General features: G+C 43.2%; 1 protein-coding gene across 1 annotated transcript; it reads right to left on the bottom strand.

The window, feature by feature from the left end:
- Positions 1–2,013: 2,013 nt before the first annotated feature.
- On the bottom strand, positions 2,014–8,828 carry si:ch73-233f7.1 (uncharacterized protein LOC100537710 homolog). The gene is made up of 4 exons (XM_038698659.1): positions 6,060–8,828; positions 3,543–3,601; positions 3,207–3,334; positions 2,014–2,810 (listed from the first exon to the last, which is right to left on the bottom strand). The coding sequence occupies exons 1-4, from the start codon at positions 8,580–8,582 to the stop codon at positions 2,506–2,508; spliced, it is 3,015 nt and encodes a 1,004-aa protein (XP_038554587.1). The 5' UTR covers positions 8,583–8,828; the 3' UTR covers positions 2,014–2,505.
- Positions 8,829–25,862: the final 17,034 nt, after the last annotated feature.

Genomic DNA, 25,862 nt, shown 5'->3' with positions numbered 1-25,862 from the left:
ATGGTACACTGTATGAATGTGTTTAATAGCCATATTTATCTACAGTGGCTCGTGCTGGCACCTAAATGGGTTACAAGCATGGTCACGAGTATTTATTCTTTTATAAGCCCTAGCAGTAGTGGAATGTAACTAGGTTTACTTTTTTAGGCACTTTACTCAAGTACGAATTTGATGTACTTCATTTTTCTATTTAAGGCCACACTATAGTTGTACTCCACCACATTTCAGGCTGAAATACTGTAGTTTTAACACCACTAAATGTATATGACAGCTACAGTTAACTGTTTTTGCAGATTAATATGTTACATAAGGACATAACATCAGTCTATAAAATGTGATGCATCATTATAGAATAAAGTACCCGATCAATAAATTAGTTCAAATTAGCTTTACCACCAGCAGCTGCAACATACAGATGCATCGGTAATCCAGTAATATGTATTATAGGATGATATTTAATAAACTTTATATATATAAGCCGTTTGTCTGCATAGGGAACACTTTGTGTACATTTTGCAACTGTTATTTTAATGCTTTTACTTAAATAAAATGAATGCAAGTTTGTTGTAACAGTTTTTGTTTGTTTTTCATATTGTTGCACTGTTACTTTTACTAAATTAAAGTATGTGAATTCTCACCTATTAGCCCTGTTTTGGAAAAACAGATAAGTCGTGCAGACATGTGGGTTATAGGTGTCAGTGGTGGCATAATGTGGGTTTAGTATTTGTGTGGGTATGTGTCATGGAGAGGAGAGGAAGAGGGGTTCCTCCAAAACATTCAAATCCAACATACTGCACCAGTTTCGATTTTAAAGTGTCAGGCGCGCCCTCTAGTGGTCCACGGAAGAATCTGCAGCTGGCTAAAAAAAAAAACTGGTTAAAACACTTTCAGCACCATGACCACGGACAGCTCCCAGAGCAAATGACCAACATGGGCAAAGGATGTGAAGTGACTCGAGTTGCACTGTATCACGTTGCTATAACGGAACAGCCTGGGAGATTTTATAACTTTTTATGAACATAATTTCACCAATCACAGCACTACAATTTCACCAACTGCTCATTTGTGTGAGCCTATTTGGTTTGGTCTCCATGTGTAGATTAATTTGATGTGTCTGAATATGTCTTGTTTAATGATCCTAAAATATTGTTTTTATCTTTAAAGTAGCTCTTTTAGCAGAGAGTAAGAATAATCTGACAACTCTATTTCAGCTTCATTTCTCACTCATCTGAAAGTAAGCCAAGCTGACCTAAATACGGCTGCCCCCTCAGCCGTCCCTATGGGTCACCTTACCGCAGAGAAGGTTAGCCTTCTCCCCTCCATGCTCTCTACGGGCACCCGTTTCTTATTAACGGAATTATTTTAAATCTGAGCCATACAACGACCTAATTACCCTGCTCATTTCTAGCCAGTGGCCAGCTCTCATCTGTTGAAGGTAGGAACTAATTCCCTGAGAAGTAAGATGTAAAAGGGCAAAGAGAGAGGAGTCACAGGCCCTGTAGCTCACATTCAGGTGTGGCATTTGGAGCTGAGCCTCCCTTCCCCCAGGCGCCTGTATTCGTGTTCGTGGTCTTAATTAAAGTGATATTTCGAGAGAGGAGGTTCTGTTTGTTCAGTTAATGAACCTCACTATTCTCTGCGGGCAAATGGAAATGCAAGCACTCCAATTAGCATATGTTAGCATTTTACTATGTTTATTCCTCACCGTGGAAAACAGCTTACCAAGGCGAAAAGCTTTTCACCCTTGTAAGAGTAGCTGTGGAACTTTTTCACCCCAAAATAATTGACTCAAGCTAATTAAACATAAATCTAGGAAACGTACATCTAAATGCTTTATGCATGTCGACCCAATCTGTCGGTGTTTGACTGCATGCGCGTGTCCGTGCGCATGGGCTGGGTTAGGCCTTGAGCTTCATTAATTAATTACAGCAGGCCAGCCACACGCGCATGTTTAAGAGACATAAGAAAGACCATGTGAAAAAAATACTTTATTTTCATAAATGTATACAGTACATGTGTGGGAGAAAATCCCCCGTCTTTACAGCTGTCTGCATCATGTTGCAGCTTGCATATACATTATCATACTATTGGTCATATTCACACAAGCTCTGTTGGCAAACAAACATACAAAAAAGAAAACACTTTTTTCTTTTCATAAAACCAAAAATATAAATCCATAAGGATGTGCAAAAGTATTGTGCACTAATGCTCTTTCAAAACATTTTGGATGTAATTGCTGCTCCAGTTTGATTGTCTAAATAATAATAATGATAATAATAGGCAGAAGCACACATTGGCCATGTTGCAGTGGCATGTCACATAAATAGCCATCGGACTTCAGTTTCCTTCAGCATTTTAGCCAAAATGTATTGTTCTTTCATTATTTCTCTTACTCGGTGACTTGTAAGCCATATGTTCATTAATTTATGTACTGAAAGGTCTCTTCCTCTGCTTTTATATGAGATTATCCATCATTTTAATCCATTAAGACAAGTTATTGATAAGTCAGTCATTGTACAGGTCATTATTTATAATGGCAGCCTCTCCCTGGGGGGACATCTGAAGACGTCGCTTCTTGCCAAAGGTGGAGAAGGAATTGTGGACGTCCAGCTCACTTCGCTGTACTGTGGGCCTCAGGGTGCAAAAGCCTGATGGTGTCCCTGGGATGTACACATTGTGGTGGTAGTCAGGTGGGGGGTGTGGGTGAGGGTGGGAGGGGATTGATGGCTGCTGCTGCTGGGGAGGAGGTGTGCACCGAGGAGTCCAGGGGCGAGAGGGAACCCCACTGGTTGAAGGAGACATCTTGTAATCTGTAGTGTGATGTTGATAAGGAGAAAGGAGAGGAGAAGCATCTACTTCAGTATACAATACTGACTTATCATGTTATTTATATTTGCATAGCACTTTTCTAAAACAAAGTTTAGTGATTTGCAACCTGGGAAATAAAGAATGACATACAACCAAAGAAGGGGTCATCAACATAAACACTGATGAGTGTGAATATACCTCTGCTTATGTTAGTGATAGTGGAGTTGAGGTAATAGACTACCGACTTTATCAACAGAACAAAAAAGGGAACAGCAAAGGAAGAATGTCATTGAATAAAAGCATGGAGGTATGCTGCATTGTTTACAGTACTCCTGTGGGTGTACATTACATACTGTAAAACATGTAACCCTAAATGTGTGTAGTTTGGCCTCTCTTACCTTTCACGCCTCTCATCTGAGTACCCCAGGTCCAGTATTGTCCAGGGGCCATGGAGGTGACATAGTTTTCTGGGTCTGCGTGCATAGCCTTACGCATGAGGGTGCCATCCATGTTGATAGAGTTATAACTGCAAACAAGATACTAGTCTGTAATGACAACATACTTTACTTGTATGTAAATTCAAAATGTCGATCCATTTGGCATGAGAGATTTTTATACAGGTTGTGTACTTAGGCTGATTATGTGAGCATCCTACTTGGACACACGGTGACATTGAGAAAAATGTATGGTTGATATATATTGGGCTTACAACATGCAAAGGTAAAAAATGATACCTTTTAATGGAGGAGTTCTGATTCTTTGTAAGAGTCCAGTCTGTATTTGGCTGCTTCAGCTACAGGAGAAACAAAGGGTTTGACAGAATTTAATTTCAACTTAATAAAAATGTCAACATTTATATGTAAAGCCACATGTTAGAGCATTGACACTGTCCAGGTCTGTTCTGAGAAGTTTCTCTCTTCAAAACAAGTTTTGAAAACAAACGTTTATCCTCTTGCATCAGTAAAGGTCAGTGATAGTTGACATGAGGAGCAGTCTGTCTTTGTGGCTGTCCTGAAATGGAGACAGGACTCTTTTCACATGGACCGTGCCTGCCGCCCTGTGGATGGTTGGCAGAACAGCATTTTAAGAGCAGGAGCCGTTGCCTTCAGCTACCACTCGCCTGTCACTTAGTTTTGCTTTTATCCTCTGTGGCGCAGCGGGAGGGGTGAAGGAGAGCACCCGAGTGATATTTATTCCGGGTCTGACTCGCGTGGTATGGATTCCACGCTCTATTAATTCACTTAAAGTTGTTAACAAGGAGATGTAAGCGTATTATTAGAATCGGTATTCAAAATACACTCCTCGCCAACATCGCACAAAACCAATTAGAACCCCACCGGGATGAAACGAAACATGATTTTAATCTTCAAAGAAAACCGTGCCAAGGAGGAAATTAAGAAAATTACACACGTCATTGTTTTGTGGATTTTATGCATCATTTTACATTAATATTTGCCTGATGCTCCTCGAGCAAGGTTTTTAATTAAAAGTCTCACAGAGAGCCTTGAAAAGTTTGTGGTCCTTGCAGCTGTATATATAACCTGACAGCTCAAGACGCATAGCATGCATAACACGTGCACGCACCTGTCCTTCGTGTCTTACTCGCTTGAATGTTTGTTTAATCTCTCTATTCGCCTTCGATTCGTCAGTTTAAGCAGTTGCTATATGCGCTTGCTCTGTGTAATGCTCAAATAGTTTAACTGCGATCTGCCTTTGAGATTGAATGTGTCACTGACGACCTCAAGACGACTCATGTGGATGCGCTGAGGGACTCCACGGGGTGAATTACGGGAAGCAATTAACGACAGGAAGGACACTTTCTCCTGAAGGAGCATAGCTGCAGGCAGAACAATCACCGTGACCTCGAAATCCCTCTTGTGGCCAGAGGTGTATGTGCCAGTGACCGAGCTAACATATCTCAATCTGCCTGGAGTCTGGTATCATGGCTGTGGGTCTTTGTCCCTCTGCGTTTTAATGAAAACAGGGAGGCGACGATGAGCAGCAGCAAGCACATATTTACAGTCTGCTGTCGCACTGTCCCGTCTATTAGAATCTGAAAACACTGGTGTAGACATCCTGCCTCCGTAAATTCCCTTTCTCCTTGTCTCCTTCCTCCCCCTCCTTCAATTACACCCCCCCCCCCCACCCCACCCTTGCTCGACAAATATGAAGCCACATCCCCCCCACCCCCCTCCTGACATTCAGAGGACAACGTTGGGGCCGATCGACAGGCGGCCCACGTGTCGGTCCAGCCGTGTCCTTGCACCCCCTCCTTCTCGCATCCCCTCTTGATGTCCTCCCCTGTCTCCCCAAAACCGGCCATTTGCCATTTTTCATCAATAATGGACCCCCCCCCCCCCTGCGAATACGCCACATTGTATATAGTATAATGGTTCGGCCGTGCTTGTACCCTTGAGGCACAGTTAGTGAGGTTGTCTGTCCTTTATTGTTAGTTTGAGAACAAGAAGGCGTGTCGCAAACCCGACTGGTCGAACAAGAATTGCCTGAACCCAAGGCAGATGAAAACTGCCATTCACCTTGTCCGTCTCGTATATAACCTTGACTTTTTGTTCAAACTCAGGTGGATGTGCTGGAAGCAGGTACGAAGCAGTGACTCTGGGTGGTGTAGACTTAAATCTGGCAGGTGACAAACTGTTATAATTGAGTTCAGGAATTATTATTAAAAGCTTTTTCTGCGTTTATTATTTTTCTTTTTTGTTGTTGTTGTAAAAAAAACGAACACACCTGGGAGTGTTATTAAGACTGAATAGAGTAGTCAACTTGAACTACATCCCCTCTTCCTCTCTCACAGTAATTGATGTCTCATTTCATTCCATACAGATGAGAAGACACGGTGTGCGCACAAAATATGCTCCCTGCAAGACACTTTCATTAACATGTCAATTAAAATGTAATCTCACATCGTCTCATTTCATTTCCCGGGTGCCAAACATCACCACGGGCTGCACAATTAGGATAAATTATTGCCATACCCACAAAAACAGTCGAGACAACGCAGTGTGCAACACACTTACTGAGAGAGAGAAAAGGGTTTGCTCAGTTTTTGCTCAAGTGGAATTTGAATCTGTCTGGCATGCGTGATTTGACCTTCATGGGAGAATGTCACCGTGTAGATTCTTATCAGATAGAAAAGTGAGATGGAGTGTGTTGTGGCAGTGAGTGAGACATGCGGATTTGGATGAAGAGCCGAACTCTCGCGTCTCATATCCTATACGCTGATTTCACCTTACCTCATTGGGAGTAGTTGCTCCGTTGTTCACAGATGCGCTCCGGCTTTGCGCGTTCCACGAGTTTTCTGTGCTCTTCGCCTCGTTGTTCCTCGGTGTGCTGCCGGGGCTGCACGGCTTCAGAAACATAAAGTCACTTTTGGCAGATTCCGGAGTCAGGCACACTTTGTAACAATACGACTGGGAGAGACTGCTGTTTCCATTCACCTCCATACAGTTCGTGGGCACTTTGGCCGCGGATGAAATCTGCAGGTTGAGGTTCGATTTTTTGAACACCTCTGGGGGCGGCTCGGGCTGAAACCCCCCGCAACAGCAGCAGGCGAACGGGGGGAGGTTGTACCCGCTGATGGTCTCCCTGTCCTTGTAGCACTTGACCGCAGCCAGCACGATTATAGCCACCAGGAATATTAAAGATATTGTGCTCAGTGACACGATCAAGTAAAGAGCGAGGTTTGAGGGGGGCTGTGGGCTGAGTGTGAGGTCTCCGAAATCTGACAGGGACTCGGGCACGCTGTCTACCACTGTGAGGACAATAGAGGCGGTGGCGGAGAGCGGCGGCTGCCCGTTGTCCTTGACTAATATTACCAGTCTTTGCCTTGTTGCGTCTTTTTCCAATAGCCGGCGAATAGTCCTGATTTCGCCCGTGTACAGGGCCACACTGAACAGCCCCGGGTCTGTAGCCTGCAACACCTGATAGGACAGTCGGGAGTTTTGCCCCGCGTCCGCGTCTAACGCTGTTATTTTGGTAACCAGATACCCAGCGTCTACTGACCGCGGAACCACCTCTGTGGCCACGGTGCCGTTTCTGGGTAGCGGGGATACAATAACAGGGGCATTGTCATTCTGGTCTAAGACAAAGACGTTGACTGTGACATTACTTGCGAGAGGGGGGAAACCAGCGTCTTGCGCCTGAACCAGAATCTGAAAGTTTCTAAGCTGCTCATAATCAAAAGAGCGCAGTGCGTAGATGTTGCCGTTGTCAGAGTTGATTGAGACATAGGTGGACACGGGCATGCCCTGGATCTGACCCTCGAGAATAGAATAAGACAGATAGGCGTTCTGGTTAGAATCAGGGTCAAATGCAGAAACAGAGCAAATGGAAGCGCCGGGGGCGTTATTCTCGGTCACATACACTGTGTATGAAGGTTGTGAGAACCGCGGGGGGTTGTCGTTAATGTCAGACACTTGAACTACGATTGTTTTCCTGGTGGAGAGCGATGGAGAGCCCAGGTCTCGGGCTGTGAGAGTGATGTTGTACTCGGACACCGTTTCCCTGTCCAGAAAGTCGCTTGTCACCAGAGTATAATAGTTTTTAAAAGATGAATGGAGCTGAAAGGGGACGTTGCTCGGAATTTGACAGTCAACGTTCCCGTTCTCTCCGGAGTCCCGATCCATGACACTGATAACAGCTATCACCGTGCCGGGTGGCGCATCTTCCTGGACGGGAGTGGACACTGATGTGAGGATGACTTCGGGCGCGTTGTCATTCACATCCAGGATGTCTACTAGCACTTTACTGTGCACTGCCACAGCCGAGGGTCCCCTGTCTTTTGCCTGCACATACAGCTCATATACACTGGCTTTCTCGTAGTCCACAACGCCCTTCACTCGAATTTCACCCGTGTAGGGGTCCACGTTGAACAGTTCGCGCACCTTCAGGGGAGCGTGACCGCTAAATGCGTAGGTCACCTCCCCATTCGAGCCCTCATCCAAGTCTGTGGCATTCAGCTTCAGCACCAGCGTCCCCCTCGGTGCGTTCTCCACCAGGCTCGCCCGGTAAACTGAGCGGTCAAATACTGGCACGTTATCGTTTGCGTCTAACACTGTAATAGTTATTAGTGCTGTCCCAGAGCGTTCCGGTGACCCTCCGTCAAAGGCAGTCAGAACCATTTCGTGCTTTTTCTGCTGTTCACGATCCAGTGGGGTGTCCAGCACGAGCTCGGCAAACTTGCTTCCATCGTTGCGCGTCTGGATGTTTAGTATGAAGTGCTGGTTTGCGCTTAGCTGGTAGGAGCGCAGAGAGTTGGTGCCCACGTCCTGGTCCTGTGCGCTCTCTAACGGAAAACAGGAGCCCGGCGCAGCCGACTCTGTGATGTCAAGATTAAACTCGCTCCATGGGAAACTGGGGGAGTTGTCATTCACATCTAAAATCTCCACTTCCACTCTATACAGTTCTAATGGGTTTTCAATTACCACTTGTAGGTGTAAAAAGCAGCTGGGGCTTCGTTCACACAGCTCCTCTCTGTCTATCTTTTCGTTGACGAAAAGAATGCCGTTCTCCAAGTTCACTTCTAAATACTGCTTCTTTGCGCCGGAGACTATACGAAACCGACGGGCTGACAGCTTGCCCACATCCAAGCCCAGATCTTCGGCGATGTTGCCCACAAAAGCTCCGTGCTCCAGCTCTTCCGGAATGGAGTACCGAATTTGCGCAAGAACCAGGTCCACTACACACGCACACAGAAGCAGACATATAACCAGCCCAGTCACCGGTACCCAGCTGCCTCTGGAGAGTCTGTGATCCATTTCAGCGGCGTGCGTAAAATCACCTCACCCAGACATCTTTCGCCTCATAAAGCCATTCAGATGTGCCGTTAAAAAGTACATACAAAAGCAGAACTTGTCCCAGATGAAAAAAAAAATATCTGCAGATCTAAGTTTGTAACATCTGTGTGTCTGGATAACTTTACTGTATAGTTAAACTGAGGGGACGAGAGAGAGGAGAGTATTAGCACCTCTCCCTCTCTGTTGTGCTCCACGCGCAACAACGATAGTGTGTGGACGGGGGAGGCTCGAGCTTTGATTTTCCAGTGTATTAGACACTCGGAGGAGCTGGTGGGGAGGCGTGTGTGTGTGTGTCTGTGTGTGTGTGTGTGTGTGAGAGAGAGAGAGAGAGAGACGGAGAGAGAGGGGGGTGGGTGGGTGTAGCTTCTCGCAGCTCCGTATTGGAGGACACCGACGCGAAGTGCGAGTCTAATTACTGTAGACGTTTAACCCTTTCCCATCCTCATGTCTGTTCCTCTGACCCATTAAAGAGACGAGAAGGCGTAAGTTTGACACCAGATTTCAGAGCCAGATTTGGATTAGAGACAAATTGTGTTGTGGGTGTCGTTTTCTAGGCTGCATTTAACAGATGAGGATGGACACGCATTTGTCATAGTGACCACAGTGCCCTACAGGCCCAGGTTGGCAGTGGTAGCTAACATTATTTTACTCTGATTTATTATAACTAGCTTATTATAAATAGCTCCAGAAAAGGATAAACTATTCTTCCGGGTTTCCTCTATTACGTGTTGCAATGCAGAAAACATAAACACACAGACTTCAGCACTCATTCTCGTTGCCTCAGATGGGCCAGTGGCCACTGCCAGTAGGCTCCTGGGATTATATAATGCTTTTTAATGAGAGCCCTTTGAAGATGAATGCCCACATTGCAAAACAGCCCCATTCATTAATCATCACACACGAAATTGGGTTTTACAAAAAGAATCTTTGATGGGTCAGGATATTCCATTTTAATCAATATTTAAATGAGTGTGAGCTACACGTTGGAGCTTAAAATGATTACAGTGATGGTTAGGATCGGTACACAAATGCGCATTACACGACTTTAAATCACTTAAGTTGGCCTAAACATGTATCAACATAATCAACATAAAAGCAATGTCATAAAACCTTAATCATGCTTGTCTCTAATCAGGTATTACAGTTGGGATTAGGTAAATACCCCATAGGTGATGTGTTTCCAGTTTGGAGATGGCAGAAAAAATGTTTTCGAGGACCCAGTGACTTCAGTAGATGAAGGTACTAGCACTGAGCACTATTGTTGTTATAGGACAAAGAGGACAACCCGGGCCTCTTAAGAGTGCGGCACATGTTTGTTCTGATCTAATCTTTTTCCTGTTAATCCTGGTCAGTTAGACAACCACTGAACCGCAGAGAGAGGGGGAAGAGAGAGTGGGAGGGGAAATGAAGGATGCCTTTGTGAATTCGGGTTCGTCTCCAGACAGACACGAGTGGCATCCTAATGTAAAACGGTGGCTTGAAATCTGAAAGTCTCTTCTTGGGACTGACGACACGGCCTTGGCCCCCGGGCAGCGCTGGGCTTGTTAGCTACTAAAAAAGAAGGGGGGAAAGCGAGAAGGAGATGAGAGAAAAAGAACAAATATTTCTACTTCCTAGGGGCAGCATTTTCTTTTTCACTATACGCTACATTTTCTGTTGAACTTCCCGCAAAACCCGAGGACAGCATCCTCTGTCGAAAATTGTGTTGATGGTTGGTCCTCTGTGAGAAACGTTAATGTTGTTTCACTTGGAAAAAAAACATCAAACAGGGCTAGTGGGAATACTTTAACTTGGAAATAGTGGTTGTTTGTGACATTTCACTTTTCAGTTTCAAGTAAGAGAATAACAACTCTAGGACTCAGGGAATGGAGTTTCTGTATAATTCATGTCCAGTCTGGTATTTAAAAGAGATGGGTAACAAAGGTCACGACCTATTTCTGAACAAAAACTACAATGCTAAAATGTTCACAGTGGAATAAGATGTTATATAATAAATATCACTTGTACTTTCCCTGGGCACAAAAAAACGTGCCCTGACGTATCTCTCCAAAAAGCAGCCCGAAATGCAACCTCCTCCCCTTTTCAGGAAAAAAAAACTAAAATCCCCAGGTTTAAATAAGCAGAAAACACAATCTGCTTGCAGACTTAACCTCAAGCAGATGGTTAAGCTTCTCCAGAAATGATTACATTTCTGGAAAAGGAAAAAAAAAATCACCACCACCAGTTCCATTGCTTTCCCCTTCTTTTTAATTAACGGAGTGAAGGATTAGTGTGTAGCTATCCGGGATCAACCGTTCTCCGACGGAAGAATACAAATGTTTTGTGATAAATAATCCCAAAGCACTACGGCCGGCGGTCCCTCGGTGCCTGTTACATTAACATGCATTACACGGAGCATTAAGCCGGTCTCATCCGCCACTACCGCCTCGCTCACCCCATTGTCCGACAGGAAGACAGCCTTTACTTTCTCTGAACTACCGCTCAACCACCTGACCGTGACCCCTTACTCCGCACACAGTGTCACGGGAATTTGAAGGTGGCCGTGGGTGGATCAAGGGTGGTAAGGGACTAGGCTAATGGTTGGAAATCTTTTATTGATTATTTTAATCGCTTAAAAACGTAAAGAAGTTTCTTTTTTCTCAAGGGATTTCAGTTGAGCAGGTACAGGCTACATTTCATTTGACCCACAATGTGCATTAGGCCAGCTGTACCGTTTCATTTAGTTTGTAATCTTGTGGCGCCATCTACTGGGTACTGTCCGATAATGTAAACATGTGTGGAAATAATTAGGCCTATTGTCATCTCAGTGACGTCTCTCAGTGATAGCCTATATGCTTCTTTTACTATATCAATAAATATCAACTTTATTGGCCAAGTATGTTGACACACTAAAAGGAATGTGAATCAGGTTGTCAGTATATACTTCTCAAGGGGCCTACACTTAACCTGCAGAGAACAAATTTAGAGGAAAATACACATATAGGCAAAAAGACACAGCTAAACAGAAATAAACATATAGCAATTGGTTATATAGATTACAATATATCCAATGGATTTTACAAACAAGTAACATTTATAACATAAACAGCCAATATTTTACAGCTATTAACTGAGAAACCCCGAAGCAGAAATCAGTAGTCACTTTGTCCTCAGAGGCCATTATTTATTATTATTGTGTTTATCACGAGCAATGTACAATCCTGAGTCAAATTCCTCGTATGTGTACACATACCTGAGCTGATTCTGATTCTGACTCTGATTATTGTCTGTGGTGGTTTTGGTCTTTTTTTATCTGTGATCTTAGTGCGCCATCTACCGGATATTGAGCGGCATAACAACTACAGAGGCAAAAGACTGAGAACACTAAGTATTTATTCTGTAAATTATTCTGTAAATATTTTGTCATCAGATTTATTACCCTACCCTCCTTTGCAGATGTTAGCTTTATAAGCTTTGGTAATTTTTTTATGATTACTACAACTACTTATGGGACTATTGATGAAAATGTTCTCCATCTGGTCCTGTTGATGAGTGTGCATTGTCCCTGACAAATACAAAAAAACCCCAAAATAAATGATATATTAAATAACATTTTAATATTAGTATTAGTAGCTATTAGTAGTTACGTTTTCATTACTGTGGGTCAGAGTATGTAGGCTAGTAACACCAGTAGTCGACATCTAGCAGTGTAGTAGTCCAATTAAATCAGTAGTTAGATCTAGCTTTGCAAGGCCACATACAGCCAGTGGATAGAAATTCCCATCCAATTAAGAAAAAACATTGTTCATAATTACAACTGGAAAATAGACAGACAGCTTAATCTATAGACCGGATATGCCAATGGACTGCCTAAAATAAACGTAATACCTTAAAACTGTCAAACATGAATTAGGCCTATTACTGGGTTCCGTGCTTAAAATGTGCTTAATTCAGGTAATTGTATTAAGTTTTGATAGACAGAGCTACCTCACTTTAAGTGAGTTTTATGCCAGTGGTGAAACAATAAGAACACCATGGGAAATATCCATAGTGAAATGTGAAGCATCCTTACAGCGACTTCTACTGGAGAAGATCCTGCACAACAACAACTACAGTGAAATGTTATTTCTCGGGAGAGTAAATCACAGTGAAATTTCTCGGATTTGTTTATTGTTTTAGTCAGATTCGGAGTATATGATGCTGGGCAAAGCACATTCTTACTAAAGTCATGTGATTCTTCGTGGTGTGGGTTTGAGCTCCTTTGTTAACACGACCATAGCGGGTTGTTTCTCCACATACATAACTTTATATTATGTTTATAGGCCTTTTAGCTCGTAGTTCCGTGACGAAGAGCCTTACAGAAGTATGTAGAGAATAAGCAGAAAAAACATCGGACAGCGCCCGTGGTTGAACTCCTCAGCCCGCAGACTATAGAATTGAGTCGATGTAGAAGTAACCACTGAGCTAAACCGATGCAACAACTTCATGAGCACAGCTTCTATAAATAACGAGCAAGTCACGGTACATGCCGAGGACTGGCTTGCATGGTCTGCTTCCGGGGTTCAACTGAGAAGTAAGCAATTAGTTAAGAAACATTAAATAAGCAGAGCAAATTAACAAATAAACAGATAAGTTAAATGAGTAAAACGTAGGCTGACGCGGCTGGAGGAGGATGGACAGGTTCTCGCTTCCTGTATTGAAATAGGTAGCCTACAGATCACGTGGCATGTCGTAGCTCTGACCTGAAAACAGCCAGTTTAAGATTTGGTCTGTTTGTTTACTGACTGCTAGCCTATATTTTACAAGCAAGTGACGTTTATAACATTTATAATAAAGCCATAAAAGAAATATGTTGTCTTCGTGTTGATGTCACTATTTTGAAATAAAACTGTTAGCCTACTGGTGGTAATCAACCAGTAAACACTCCTGCACAATGCAACCATATACGCTGCCATACAGAACAAAATGCTGTCCTTAACCTCGAGTTTTGATTGGCATATCTGGTCCACAATTTGAACAACATGGACTGAAAACACTGAGGATTCACGACTAAATCATGACCCATCATTTTAACCATTATAGTTTGAGTCACCCAAGTCATCAAAGACTGGCTTAAATCCCTTTTAAATAAAGACATGTCATGGTAATAACTCACTCATCAACCACCGGTTCATTAATCTGAAACCTTCCAGAGAATAAGTTTATTGTGGAAACCAATGCGTGTCAGCCTATCAGGTTTATTTGGGAAAACATACCAAAGTACACATGAAAACATTATCCAATCTGATATACAATAGGCTACACTTTTAAAGCAAGATATTTATGCATAAAACATATGACTACACCAGTGAGTTGAACATAGAGAGTGTTTTGTTTTAGACCAAAAATAAAAAGTTTGAGAGTGAAGATGAGGTGTGTTACTGGTGCTGGAGGTGACAGTTAGGCCACACTGCAGGCTAAATTAATCTATGGGAATAAATAAAATTATAAAATAATCAATGAAGGTCTGTCCATCCTCTCACAAGCACTTAATATAGGCCTATTAACAATGAGCCTCTACTGATGAAAATGTTGTCCTCCTATCCTGTTGATTAGTAAGCATTGACCCTGATAAAAAAAAAAAAGAATAGAAAAAAAAGAAACTACATTTAAGTACCGGTAGTTAACTATATATAGGCCTATACTATGTAGCCTAATACATTATAACATAGAATAAATAGAGTAGAATAAATAAAACATTGCTCATGACAGCTTTATCTGTTGACCAGGAATGTCTCTCAGAATGGAGTCCTTACAGTAGCTAATAAAGTAATACATTTCTGTTATATATTAATTATCAGTGCAGATTAGTGTTTTTTGAGTTTACAGAAGTATAAAGGGAATAAGAAAGAAAGAAAAAAAAAAAAAACATCGGACAGCGCCCATGGTCGAACCCCTCAGCCCGCGGACTGTGGAGTGGGGACATTAGAGTACGAAGTAACCATTGAGCTAAACCGATGCAACATTAAGGCAACTACAGCTTCTATATATACGTCAGCACGTTACGTTACATGCTGATGACTGGTTTGTATGGTGTGTTTCCAGCGATCACCTTAAAGCAATGAGTTAAGAACCAGGCGTTCAATAAACAGAGCAAATGAACAACCAAACAAAACAGAAATGTGAAATGAGTAATAGGCTACGTACCGCTGACGCGGCCGGAGGGGGACGGACTTGCGCCTCGCTTCCTGTTTTTAGGTGAGGCTCAGTGAATGGAAGTGAAACAATATTGCACAGTAGTTATTACATTAGTTAGCAACATGAGATCATATAGTATATCTTACGTGTGTGATTTGAGAACACTTTAACAGAGTCAGAAGCTTATAGGACAGACTTTTTAAATGTATTTGAAGTTAGGTCAGACAGCCACATTAGGCTGTCGAGGCTCGTTTGTTGAGTGTCTATGGGATTCAACACTATAATCATGATCTCACAGCCATCCAGGAAGTGAGCGAAATTAAGCAAGTAACTAAGGGGGAGTGAGGGGTGCCTCTTCCCAAGCTTTGTCTGTGGGGAGACCCACAGTCTCAGACTTTGAAAACTCCTGGTATACTGTATATTGTATATCATTTATCTAAGTAAAAAATATCTGCACAAAAGTATTTATTCCAGCATCCAACACTCTGCTCCATTGCACTATTGGCTACTATCTACAAATGTTGTTTTTAGTTATTCATGTATGTGTGTATGTGTTCATTAGGGGTCCAAGGCATCGCGGCTCCCAGTACCAGCGAAGCGGCTGGGAACCCTATTGTTTTCGTTCTCGTTTTTATTTATTTTTATTCTATTTATTTTTTATTCTTCCATGCATAAAACTCATACTGCGGCCTAGACGGTAACTGCTAGGGTCGCGAAACTCCTAGGGTAGGTCAAGTTCACTGCACGTAACTCAGGCGCAAAAATCCGCACACTAAGCAAGGTCAACGCGTTTGGCCTTGGAACTCCCGCCTATGAAGGCGGATATCAAAAACCTTATATCCATGCGTTCGGGGGATCGAGCTGAATCTCGTGGTATAGGCCACGCCCATTTCCGCCTAAACTTTTTTCCGCTACATCCTGAAAACTGAAAAAACTATTTTAATTAACTCCTCTGAAGCCACAAGTCCGATCGACACCAAACTTGGCACGGATAAGCTCTGGACCAATAAAAGTTTGTAGAGGAAATTTTGATCTGACAAAAAATGTCGCAATTATATGCTATCAAACGTTTGTGAAAAACGCTTCTAACAGGAAATTATGTCATATCTTCGCTTTGGAATGGCCGATGGACACCAAGTTTGGAGCGTTAATGTGGGACGCCCCCTGAGGGCCTGCGCAAAATTTGGTGCAACTCGCCCCTAGATGGGCTATTTAATCCAGGAAAATTGTTCCTCTATAACCACAACTCACACTGACATGAAACCAGTGCCGAATCCTTCAGCATGGTACCCTTACTACGTGCACCAAAGTTGACCCAAATATACCTATAGGTGGCGCTGTTATAGCATATTAAAGACGTCAAAAAAAATCCCATTAATTTACATGCATTTTATGTCTCCATAACCACAAGTCCGATTGACACCAAATTTGGGTCAATTGTTCCCCATGGGGCCCTGATGACACCTGAAATATTTGGTGCACTTTGGCCAAAAGGTGGGGCTATAATCAAAGCTCAAATACCCCATTCATTTCAATGGAATTTTCAACCAAAGGACATTTTGCAGTATAACTACGGCTCACTACATTGCGCATTCATAAACCTTACGTCTACGTGTTTGGGGGATACTGTTGATTCCGATGGTATAGGACACGCCTCTGTCTGATGTAGTTTTCGTTTCACTAAATTGCGAAAACTGGAAATACTCTTTTAATTAACTCCTCCGAAGCTGCAAGTCCAATCAGCACTTGGTACGGACCATCTCTGGACTGAGCCGAAGAAAGTTTGTAGAGGGAATTTTGATCCGACAAAAAATGGCCCAATTACAAGCTAACAAATATTTGCGAGAACGCTAAAAACAGGAACTATAACATATCTCTAGCTTAGAAGGGCCGATCAACACAAAACTTGACGACCTTATGTGCCATGTCCCCCTGACGGGGGGTACATTAATGGCACATAAATTTGGTACAGTTAGCCCCTAGTTGACACTATTCAAAAAAATCCCATTGACTTACATGCATTTTAGATCTCCGCAACCACAACTCCGATTGATACCAAATTTGGGGCAATTGTTCCCCATGGGGCCCTGATTGGTGCAATTTGGCCAAGAGGTGGCGCTAAAAGCGAAGCTGAAATCTCTCACTAAATCCCATTAATTCCTATGGCATTTTCAAAGGCACGACGTTTTGCCTGTTTGGAATGGCCCATCAACACCAAACGTGGGGACCTTATGCGGCCCTGCGGAGGGCCAGGGGTGGGGGCGGCTTGCGCTAGGAGGCTTGGACCTTGCTTACAACTCCTTGCAGTTCTAGTTGTAGATTGCGTCTGTTTATTTTGCTTGTTGTCCTGTTTGTTTATGCTTGTTCTGTGTATGTAAGGCCGGAGTCAAATTCCTCGCATGTGTACACATAGCTGGCCATTAATTCATGCATAGTGGTCACTACAGTGGAAAGCTATTCAAAAGCCATTTACTTCAATGGGCAGAGGTTCTGATAGTGTAGTTGCACATCAGTCACAACAGTGGACACTAGTGTGTCATGCTGGATTTGGCACTGCCACCCTCTGGTAAGCCGTTGTAAGTGCAAGTTCAATTCGTCAAAACCAAGATGGCCGACGGACGTTCGGTAACACTGTACAGCTCAGGTAAATCTTCCTCCAATTATAGGAGACCCCTGCAGGTAAATAAAATTTGGTAATATCTAGTAACAACTAAGGAGTAATAGAATTGTTAAACTTTCCAAGTATTGATTTTATGTTGGGAGGAAATTAGGATTAATGACCTAATGACAGCTACATCCTGAAGTTCATTGTCAATGTCTACAATGAATGAACACTCCACAGTTAAGATCAACCAATCTTTAGACCTTTGGATGTAAAGGCAGCTACTTTAGCAATAATGAAAAAAAGAATGACTCTCACAATCGTCTAATTTAGCTGTGACAAACCTTTTATTTAGGAACAACAAATCCAGAATAAAACGCAGTGGCACTGGGCTGATAATGTGCAATGATTAAAATTATTTACAGTTAATCTTGCATTGCAGCTAAGGCTACAGTAATGTAATGTCATATATACTGGATATGAAGGTGGATCAAACACAGCTATTCTTAAATGTTTAACAGGGTACAGATGAACCTAGTATTTATTTTCATTCTATAAGGTACAGACATTACACAAGACTAATGAGGTACGCAGAGAGTTGTAAAAAATCCACTTGTTATCCTGTAGATACACAGTATTATTAGGGGTGTGGGAAGTATTAAAGTATCCACTGATCTCCTGTACTCTATAATCACACAGTAACAATGAGTTATGTGTTGTTCTCCCATTCTCACACTGTATTTACACATACACAACAAGGCGTGTAATGGGAAATATAAAAGGTTTATTCTATTGTTTTTGGTTTATTTCTGTGTTGCTTTCCTACTTCTTCTTCTTTTTACCCTCCTCTGACAAGATGCCAGTGGTGGCCACATCATGCTACTCCTCTTTCTTCTTCGGTTTCTGGCAATAAAAGAAAAAAAACAACACATCAAATAATTGTTACTGGTTAAGTGCAGCTAACTTTAAATTGACTCCACCACCACACATAAAACATGGTTTAATAACAATCACATTCAACAATCAAATTTAAACATAAATTTAGGGGCGGCTGTGGCGGGTTAGCCGTTAATCGGAAGGTCAGCGGTTCAATCCTTGGCTCTCCCTGGTTGCGTGTCGAAGTGTCCTTGGGCAAGATACTGAACCCCGATTTGCCAGTGTATGAATGAGTGTGAATGTTAGGGCCGTTTGAGCACTTAGCTCAGTGTATGAATGTGTGCAGATGTAGTGTGAAAGCGCTTTGAGTGGTCGAAAAGACTAGAAAGGCGGTATACAGGTACGGAGCATTTACATTTACATAAGCATAAAATTCGGTTTAATAATAACTATCAAGATTATTAGCTTAGCCTATGGCATTTAAGGAGCATAAATTAGTGGCTAGCGGACATTTCCTCTCCTCATAGCTTAACAAATTACATGTATTATTTACATTGTGTCTTACTCACCGCTGGTAAGTTGCTGCATCTCCTGACACAACACCGCGGTTGAATGTTCAGCCTGAATGTACGTTTTAAAACAGCAGCTGTTCGTAGTGAGAGCAACCAGCTGGAGGACTGCAGAGTCCGTAGCTCTGCTGCTGGGCGCGTGCCGTAAACACGTTAGTGCGAGCCCTCCCGGAACCCATACAGATTGCATTGCAGCGGCTGCAGCTCGAATAAAAACTGCCTTTACATGAAAGTCTATGAGAGAGATCTGGCCGATTTACAACCAGACTGAAATCGCACCAAAAGAGGCGGGACGTCACGGAACACGACTTGACGCTGTTTGGACAGCGATATTCAGAGACAAACTGTCTGTCAAAACCAGTCACAGCTAACTAACAGTGTTGCCCTGCCTTTCCCGGCTTGGCGGTGCGTTATGTTACACTTACAGTTTTTGTAACAAAAACAACATTTTGTGCAGATTAGTTCCGTTGTGTGAGTAACATTTAGTGTGTTGCAGCAAGTGATAAAAAGGCATTCAGGATAGTGGAGCAAATTCCATCAGAATTAAGTAAGGATAATAGCAGTGATGATGAATAGCTGCCAGAAATAGGAGAAACCCCAAATGCTAGCAGCAGTGATAGTGGAGCTGAGGATGCTGAGAAAGAGAGGCTGAGGAGTCAGAAGTGAGGTTCAACGCTTTTGCATTGCATTAAACAGTATTAGAATATGTTGAAATATGTGACCACATTAGTTTAACAGCATTAAAAAATATATTATATTATTATTTATTGGTTTGTTAAATAAATATTCCTTTAGTTAAAACCTTATGTGCACGCTGTCCACCTTAGTGGACATGCAAGAAACTCCTTGAAAGATGTGTATTTTAAAAAAATGAAATTTAAATTTTATTATAAGAGCCATAAAATAATAATTCATATATGAAAGGGTTAAAAGTGATGATTCATATTCTGCATTTCAAAGGTGAAACCAGGCGTTTTGTCACGCTGACACAGAAATTCCACTAGGAGGAGCTAAAAACTAATAAAAGACATGCCAAGGTACGGTTTCCACCTATCTCCCTGTGAGGCCCATCTATCTGATGAAGTAGGTATAGCTCATGCTTTGTGTGTGTGTGTGTGTGTGTGTGTGTGTGTGTGTGGCCCCTGAGATTATTTTGATTACTTCAGCAGATGTGACCCTGTGTGGAAGTGAAGAGACAACAAAACACAGAGACGTGATGAGAGGGAGGGTGAGGTGACTTCCACCTGCAATTAGCCTCACCTCATCACTCTCCGCAGTTTCCATAAGAACCTGCTGAACTCTGTTCCGTGTGTCACCACAATATCTATCAGAGGAGATAAACCAAAAAAGAGAGATTTAAGTGTGAGAGGAAAGGTGGGAGGTCACACTCACACAAGATAGAGAGATAGGTGCCGGAAATCAGGGGGGGTGGGGGGGTGGAAGGCAGGTGAGAGCAGATAAGAAAAGACAAAGAAGGAAAACAGAAAAATGTCAGAGACACACAGTAGCAGACCAAGTGGTGAAGTGATAGGAAAATGAAGATGAGGGATAGGGGAAAGGAGAGGGAGGAAAAAGAGGGAAAGAGAGAATAGAGGGTTTCGTCCACATGCTCCTCAGCTGTGTAAACTGAAGGTCTCTGCTGCTTCTCGGATTCCCCAGAAGAAGTGGGATATTTATAGGAGGCTGGCAGTTGCAGTGAATGGACCCTTGCTCTGTCACACCCACTAATATTATTATTATTACTTTATATGCGCAAAAATGGAAAATGTCAGCAACCTGAGAGGCCTGCTGAGACAGTGCGTGCATGTACTGTGTCTCACTCCCTGTTGGTGTGTGTCTGCGGCATGTGTGTGTATATCCTCATGTTCGTGAGAAAATGTCTGTTGGTGAGCCATAGCATGTGTATGAAGCAGGCACAAGAAAGAAGCGAGAAGACAGAATTAGAGAAAGAACAGAAAAACAGGGAGAAGTTGGCATGTATCAAGGGGTGTAACCTGATCTACTGAACTTATTAGAGCTGTCAAAGAGTGAGAAAAAGAGAGAGAGAGAGAGAGAGGTGGAGCAGGGCTAGACAGACACAGACATGAGCACATATTCCAGCTCCAGATTATAAGATTCTCGCAAGTTGCAGACGTGTTGAAACAGACTACACACACACACACACACAGGTTCACGTCCACCTGGTAACAGATGCAAACTCAGGCACACATGCAGAAACACAAACAGTCTGATAGACATAACAGACGTGCACGCGCATGCACACATGCTGGGAAGGGAGGAAATTCCAGGGGGAACAGGTGGGAGTGGCGATAGCAATCTATCAGGATGACTTTGATCTTCCCCGTGCCTCTGTCACCACTGCTGAAATACACTGGATGGATCAGGCCGGTCTCCAATTAATCATAATGTGCATAAGCACGCCAAGATGTAATAACAGCACCACACCAAAAGACTTGCTGACTGTCTGTTTGTGAACCCGTGCTTGTGTTCTGTCCAAAGTAAAGCACAGATAGAACATTGGCATCTAATTTTTTCTTTTTTGGAGGAAAGTGTTCTGAGGGGGGCAGTGTTGAGAGGAGCTACACCTGAAACGTTGCGAATAAAATCATGGAAATGTTTGGTCTCGATAGGTGAAATAAAACAACGTTATCACTGTCTTCGTCAAAACTTTTAACCGTTCAACTTTTAAAAGTTCTTGCGATTGTCAACGAGACTAATTGAGATTTGAGGGAGGGAAGAAAAACAAGAGGAAGGGAAAAAGGAAGAGAAGAGGGAGACAGAGAGGAGACAGAAACATGGCTCTGGCACAAATGCAGTGTCTACTGAGGACAGATGTCAAAGCTCAAGTGTGTGTGTGTATGTTTGTTTGTGTGTATGTGTGTGTGTGTCCTCAGGGTGACCTGAACATTAGGGCATATTAAACAAAATCATTCAGTACAATGTCTCATCACAAGGAAGAAAATACCCAAATGTCCATATTATCAGCCAAGACTGTGTGTGTGTGTGTGTGTGTGTGTGTGTGTGTGTGTGTGTGTGTGTGTGCGCATGTTTGTGTGGGTGAGTGCCAAGGCTGAGATGAGAGTGGAGAGCCCCTGCCTTAGGGGCCTCAAAGACAGTTGATTGACAAGCCACATGAACATGAATGTACCTGTGTAGCCCTCTCTGTACCAAATCCTCATAATCACACCGCTTCTCCTCTTTTGTCCCTCATCTCTACTCCCTATACCTTTCCAGCCCACTTCATCCTCTGCACTCTTCTCCAAAGCCTCCCTACTTCCTCAACTTCTCTATTTCCTCCAAGTCTTTTTATTGGGAGGTGGGAATATATTAATGATCCCCTCAGTAATTTGCTACTTTAAAGCGTAAAAAGTCATGAATGGGGGCCTGCCCATGAACAGGTTTGCACATAACACATTGGTCAGCTCACAGAGTGTGCTGCATGGCCAAAACATGAGCAGCAATCAAGAAAACATGTAAGGAGGAAAAAACTCAATCGTGACGGAAACCGTTTGCAGAAATTATTCATTTCCCTCCTTTTTTATGTTTTCCTTGTGCTGACTGTACACCCCTCCCTTTCCCCAGTCTCCCTCTTTCTCCTATCTCTCACTCTTTCCTTCTTGCACATTCCTCTCCGTTTTGCATATCTCTTACCCCCCCTTCCCGCACTATACCGCACCATTTTTAAAACAACTCTCCTTCCCCCTCTCATTCTCTCTCTCTCTCTCTCTCCACCTCATTCCCGCCCTCCCCTCACTACCTGACATTGTGGCTCGATGCCCAATGAGTCACACCTCTGCTAAAATCATCAGAGATGGAGGGAGGGAGCAAAAGAAAGAAATCGTCAGGGAGAGAGAAAAAGCAGGAGAGTATGACAGAGAGAAAAATATAGAAAATAAAAATGGGAGGAGAGAAAGTTAGAGAGGCAGAAAGAGGGGAGCCTCCGGGGAGAGAAAAGAGCATAGAGTGCGTTTAACTTTTTGACTCCAGTAGTCAGTGTGTGCTTGTCAGTAACAGTTAGCCTGTAGACAACAACACTTTCCACACACTGCTTAGGCACACGCATGCATGCACAAATACACGCGCACACACAGCCATACACAAACATAGCCACACAATGACATCGTGCATAAGCCCACCTGCATGCTCTGCAGGCACACACACACACAAACAGCAATCAGACATGCAAACAAACTAGAGCAGAAAGTGTGGCTGCAGCCCTGCCTCTCTACATCAGCCTCCCCCACCCTCTCTAGCCGTTGCCCATGGATACCACACAAACACTCCCTGTTGGGCAACACTGGGAGTCAGGAGAGGACGTACATGGGTCACACACCTCCCTAAGCGCTACGAGTTTGAAAGCAGTTACAAGTGAGGATGTGTGCGAGTGTGTTTGCGCATTTTGTGCACATGATTCAGCCGCGAGTTGCAGTGTTCTTGCATAACCAGCTTCTCATTGTTGCAGAAATGTGCCCGTGCACACAACAAAACAAACAAACAAGTGAAACAGTGCTCTTTTCCAAGCTGTTGCATGAAATATGCAGGTGCCATAGGAGTATGTGTGTATTGTCAAATATCAAAGGGGCGGAAAGAGATAGACGAGCTCACCAGATGCCAAAACTGGCCTGATAAAATATCTAAATAGAAGGATTGCGGTAGGACAGACAAGTGTTGTTTACTAGTAAGTCTCCCTCGTCCTGTGATTTTACTCATGACGACCCTTATCCCTGAACTGTGACCCTCGCTTGCTCGCCACAGTGGGGGCGCAGGCTTTAACGAGGCTTGTGTTTTATGAACCCTGAGGGATCGCTGCAAGCTGTGTGGATGTTGCTGTGTGCCACGTGCCTGTCATCATTCAGCAGCATTGTTTTTGAACATTTCTGTGCCTCAGTCAAGCAAGCGCATGCTTCCGATAGACTCTTTTCTTTTTAAATGTTGAATTGATAGGTCTGTTGAAAAGTAAATCAATCAGTTAATCAATCAGTTGGTTTTTCTGTCTTATAGATCCCCAGGTTAGCTTATCACCACATGTCCAGATGGAAGGGAACCAAATATGTTTCATGTTTCCTTTATCTTGGGTTTTGCACTGAGGGATTCGTTTTGATTTTAGGGAAACTGAAAGACTACAGCTGAAGACTCTTTAGTACCTCTACAAATGGCACAATCTACTCTGCTTTGATGGGGTCAATCCTTACTGAAGCCCCAGGCTTAGGAAGCGGAACAGGCCTCTACCCATAGCTGTAATGTTTTTAAAGCCATACCAGCCAACCACAAAGCTCCTTTTGCCCTTTGTACAGAACACACCAGACAAAACCTTGGAAGCCATCCACTGCAAAGCACATTCCCAAAGCATTTCTTTTTTCTTCTTTTTACAAGTGTGGGATGGGGTCGAACAACAATTACGGTAAAATGTGACTAATATGTCACAGACATGCTGGTGTGTTTTTTTCTGACCTACTCTTTCTTTTTTTCCCATTTTCCATCCATCCTCTTCTCTCTTCTTGAAAATTCTTCCCTTTCACTTCAAACCCCTGTAATTACAAACAAAAGCGCTGACTCTTCTCCAGCTGAAACAATGATAATGATGGAGAGTAGTAAGTGTGTGTGTGTGTGCGTGTGTGTCTTCATCAAAGCAGCGTTGACGTTGATGGGTGTAGAGAAATATGTGGAGGACAGAGAGGATTAACACAATCTGGGCATGAAGCCCCACAACTGAGAGAATTGTGTGTGTGTGTGTGTGTGTGTGTGTGTGTGTGTGTGTGTGTGTATATATGTTGACTCTGTCTTGATAGCAACGATCCAACACACAGCTGCTCCCTAAGCTTGGCATTTAAATGAGGCAAAGAGACACTTGGAGCAAATGGAATACAGACAGAGGCGGTGACAACACACACAGACAGATAGAGAGAGAGATTTGCGGAGCAGCAGCAGACTCGAGAGCAGGTTGCACCTATTCTTGGGCTGTAAACGACACAACAGTGATGAGCACATCCAGTGTGTGTAAGACAGAGAAGGCGATGTGACCTTGGAAATCATGTCTCACCTTTAAACACAAAGAGACGCACATCATTTGAGTGCACGCTAACCTGTCTGAACTTCACACTTCACGTACCAGAACCTGAATGTGCAGCTGAACATTAGGTACAATACGCCGAGTGTGTGTTGCAGTAGTATCTAGGCCACATATATGCATGGTTGCGAGGTAGAGAGAGTGTACTGCCTGGTTGTGTTTGGAGCGGGCCCAGGCCAGAGGAGCTCAAAGCACTGAATGTCATCATCAGAGCTGTCGGAGAGCCAAGCAGTAATCACACCCAGATCACCTACACACTCACGCCAACTTACAACACCAGTCACCACAGAGTGGTGTGTGTGTGTTTGTCTTAAAAAAAAGGGAGACTGATTGAAAGGGAGAAAGAAAACAAAAGACAAGAAGTATATGTGCATGCAGCAAGTATGCATCCTGTGTTACCGTAAAATGTGTGTGTGTGCGCAGACAAGCATGTGGTCATAGTGAGTGAGTGAAGGCTGTGAATGTGTGTGCTGGAGAGGAGGGTGTATTTTTTCTTTCCTCTTTCTTCCTCCCTCTCTCCATGTCAGTCTTATATCCCACCCCTCTATTTTCCATTTTTACATGCAGCTCCAGATGTGAAGGCAGTGAAATATTAAATTACAGAAATGGGCTTGTTTCTGCACTTTGGCTGTATCAAAAACAACCCAGCCTCTGCTCTCTCCTGACCTGACACACACGCTTTCTCACACTTTGATAATCACATTTCAAACTGTGTACGGCCATACACTGCAGATGAAAAGAGCAAAGTACAGCAAAGCGTGTTCTTTATTAAATGTACTGGTACTCAATTCAGTATTTGGGTAAAGTCAGAGTGTTGTATGCGTGTTGATTGTCAGACATATTGTTTTTGTTTTCAGTGTTAATTTTAGAGTACAAACTCTCCATACGCACTGCATCAGAGTCAGGCAGCAACCACCGCAGCTGGATCTTAGGGCTCTTAAAAAAGTGCCATGAGGTGCAGTCCCTGTAAA

Source organism: Micropterus salmoides, unplaced genomic scaffold (assembly GCF_014851395.1).
Source record: "Micropterus salmoides isolate LMB-PRFRI ecotype aquatic unplaced genomic scaffold, ASM1485139v1 Ms_hic_scaffold_5, whole genome shotgun sequence".
NCBI classification, from domain to species: Eukaryota; Metazoa; Chordata; class Actinopteri; order Centrarchiformes; family Centrarchidae; genus Micropterus; species Micropterus salmoides.
The sequence above is the reverse complement of the archived record's forward strand: the minus strand, read 5'-3'. Positions and strand labels throughout refer to the sequence as shown.

Coding starts and splice junctions, on each gene's coding strand:
- si:ch73-233f7.1 (XM_038698659.1), bottom strand. CDS start 8,582: ATGGATCACAGACTCTCCAGAGGCAGCTGGGTACCGGTGACTGGGCTG. Junction 3,602..6,059: donor GAGCAACTACTCCCAATGAG/GTAAGGTGAAAT, acceptor TTTCTCCTGTAG/CTGAAGCAGCCAAATACAGA. Junction 2,811..3,206: donor TCAGATGAGAGGCGTGAAAG/GTAAGAGAGGCC, acceptor ATCACACTACAG/ATTACAAGATGTCTCCTTCA.